The sequence below is a fragment of the Lupinus angustifolius genome, chromosome LG08, assembly GCF_001865875.1.
Source record: "Lupinus angustifolius cultivar Tanjil chromosome LG08, LupAngTanjil_v1.0, whole genome shotgun sequence".
In the NCBI taxonomy this organism is placed as follows: domain Eukaryota; kingdom Viridiplantae; phylum Streptophyta; class Magnoliopsida; order Fabales; family Fabaceae; genus Lupinus; species Lupinus angustifolius.
In genome coordinates, this window is record NC_032016.1 from 1283980 (window position 1) to 1286976 (window position 2997).

A 2997-nucleotide genomic window follows, 5' to 3' on the forward strand; every position below is an offset into this window, starting at 1 on the left:
AGCATCAAATCACATGAGAGGGGATTTGCAACAGTTGTGCAACGTGAGGGATGTGTCTGGATGTCCTGTTGGACTTCCAAATGGACTCACTGCCATCTCTACTAAGGAAGGAACAGTAAAAAATTCTGATAATTTAAATCTTGAACATGTACTTTATATACCCAACTTGATTTCTATATCATAGTTGTCAGATGACTCAAACTGTAATATTCAGTTTACTGGTGATCTGTATGCTATAGAGGACCAAACCTCGAAGATGCTAATTGGTTTGGGTTAACAAAGGAATGGACTCTATCTTTTTCAAGAAGTCCTAACAAAGAAGGTATTGAAAGTTGAAGGAATGAATGAGCTAGAAGTATGTCACAACTAGTTAAGACATTCATCTCTGGAAAACTACTGAACTAATTTCCAATAATAATAGAAGTGAAATTAGTAATTTCAAGAATAATGTCTCTGACATATGCCAAAGAGAAAAACAAACTAGAGAAACATTTCCATTGAGAAATAATAGAGCTTCTCATATATTTGACTTCATATAAGTTAAAGTATAAATGACTAATATATAGAAATATGTATTATATATTACACTAAAAAAGGTATAAGGAGAAATGAGTTAAGATGGGTCCTATCTCATAACCCAAAGATGGAGGAGGGTATGTATAGTTTTACCAAAATGATACTTTAGCTTCTGAAGAGCTTTTTGGAAAAGCTTTTATTTTTTTTATAATTTTCTTCTTTGCCTTTTTACTTGACATTTTTACTTTGATTTCCATGTATTCCAAGACTCTTGCATATTTCAATATACATCCTATCATCTCCAACTCAAAATCTTGACCCTTAAATTCATCAAATCTCACCATTTTAAGACTTGATGATATGCATGTAGGAACAAGTTGTTGATTTGTCCAACTTGGCTGGTCAACAATAGGAGGAGTATAACCCTAATATCAAGGAGGAATAGTTCATAAGTATAAAATGAATATAAAAAAGTATGAACCTGATTGAACTAGTATATAATATAATCCACTAATAGTATATAGTGTAATATATATGCATGTCGCTGTAAAGATTTATATATAGTCACTATGTTATTCCCTATTCATTTTTTTTAAAGAGTCAATTATGATTAAATATGGATGTTGGATGACTCAGTTACAGTGTATAAACCTGAAACACTACCAGTACATATATTTTTTTCTAAATAATATATAGATTCCAATCTTAATGATACACTATATCCACATGCATCTAGGATTAAGCAGTTTTCTACTCTTAGGACTTTATATCTTTGTTAAGAAATCCTTGGTAATAATTTTTCTATAATAAAACCAATTGAAGAGAAGAAAATGCAGGATTACATTACCCTTTACTAACCTCAATGACAAGAACTTCAAGTTTAGGAGACTTGTAAAGTATGCCTATAGACATATTCCATCCATAGTCTCCTTTAGGAGTAAGTTCCAAGTGAGTTAAATTGTTGAACTTTGGTGTCTGATTGTTATTGTGAGCATAACTTTGGAACTGCATGAAAAAAACACTATAGTAATAACTAAAGAATCAAAAGAAATGATATCCCAAATCAAGATAAATTGACAAATAGAATAAAATATACCGATAATGTTCAAAACATTAGTGATAGAATCTACTCATAATATATATATGATCAAATTATATTGACTTTGATGAAAAATTAATCATGTACCTGATCAAAATGGCAAGTAAGAAACAATGTTTGTAGAAGAGGAGCATTTCTTGAAAGTTCATCCAATAGTTGACTCATACCTCTTGGATAAGTTCCCTTAATATATAACTCAACTGTTTTCAACTGATTCATCCTTGAAATGGTGAAATTTTCAATCTCACCATTAAATATAAAGAGTTCCAAACATGGGATACTAAGCTCAATGTTTGCAACAAAAATAAGTGGAGTCACAAGAAGACGCTTCAACCTCATATCTTGGTTAAAAATTCTTAAAGATGTGAGTACTTCACAATCAATAAGCTCTAAGAGCTCTAGATTCAAACAACTAGAGAGAATAATCTCTAAATCACTTGCTTCCATAGATACATAAACTAAAGTAAGAGACTCCAATAAATTGAGTCTATGTACTACTTCCCGGGTAGGTTTCAACTGGCATTCACAAAGGGACAAACATTTTAGATGAGATTTCTTACTAGAGAGTAGAATATGGAAAGGAAAATTGTAGGGTTCATCATCAATTCTTGCAAACTTAAACTCAAGATCAAGTGTTTCACATTCCTTCCCAATTGCACGATTGACCCACTTATCAATATGAGAAGTAAATTGCTTTCCCATTGGAAACCAAATTGTAAATGACACAGACTGGTTAATTGTGAATATTTCCAAAAGTTGATCAACTCGTTCGATAAATTGATATTTTTGAGGCAATGGTATAGACTCCAAGGATACATCATCATCTAAATCTATATTGATTACTTTAGGATCAAACACGATAATTGACATATCCATAGAACGGTCTTTCCATGTGTGCGACAACACTTTTGTTCTTATGGCCTCTTTCAAATGTAAGAATGTGAAGATGTAACAAATAATACTATTAGGCAATTCACTGATACGGTCTTCAATGTCACTACTTTTTTCCTGTGTAATTATTTGAAAAAAATCACAAGCATTAATCATTAGTACATGAAAGTATTTGAAGAGAATAAACAAATTATGGGCTGCAATAACTCAAAGAATATGACAAATGTGTTAGATGACAAATATTTTTAATTAGAACATGTTTCACAAATAACTTAATGTGAAATGAGTTTATGTTGTATATATTAATAAATGGAATATAAATTAAAGAATCTAGAAGGTAGATAGAAAAAACTCACAAGAGTATCAGATTTGTAGCTTGAATCTTGCTGCATTTCTTGTGCTGAAATTCAAAGTAAAATCATGAAATCGGAGAGGGAATAAGTGAGCCCTCTAAACAATTGATGATAGTAAATTAGTCGTTCAACCCAATG

At 31.0% G+C, this 2997-nt stretch overlaps 1 protein-coding gene across 1 annotated transcript; it reads right to left on the reverse strand.

Annotated features, from left to right (window-relative positions):
• LOC109354166 lies at positions 615–2598 on the reverse strand. The gene is made up of 3 exons (XM_019596513.1): positions 1703–2598; positions 1375–1521; positions 615–941 (listed from the first exon to the last, which is right to left on the reverse strand). Exons 1-3 carry the CDS (start codon positions 2489–2491, stop codon positions 666–668), a joined length of 1212 nt encoding a protein of 403 aa, XP_019452058.1. The 5' UTR covers positions 2492–2598; the 3' UTR covers positions 615–665.

What these genes read in the sequence shown, in the direction of transcription:
- LOC109354166 (XM_019596513.1), bottom strand. Translation starts at nt 2,491, where the DNA reads ATGGATATGTCAATTATCGTGTTTGATCCTAAAGTAATCAATATAGAT. An exon ending in TTACTTGCCATTTTGATCAG is followed by an intron (nt 1,522 to 1,702) that starts GTACATGATTAA and finishes TTTTTCATGCAG; the next exon opens with TTCCAAAGTTATGCTCACAA. An exon ending in TTGAAGTTCTTGTCATTGAG is followed by an intron (nt 942 to 1,374) that starts GTTAGTAAAGGG and finishes CCTTGATATTAG; the next exon opens with GGTTATACTCCTCCTATTGT.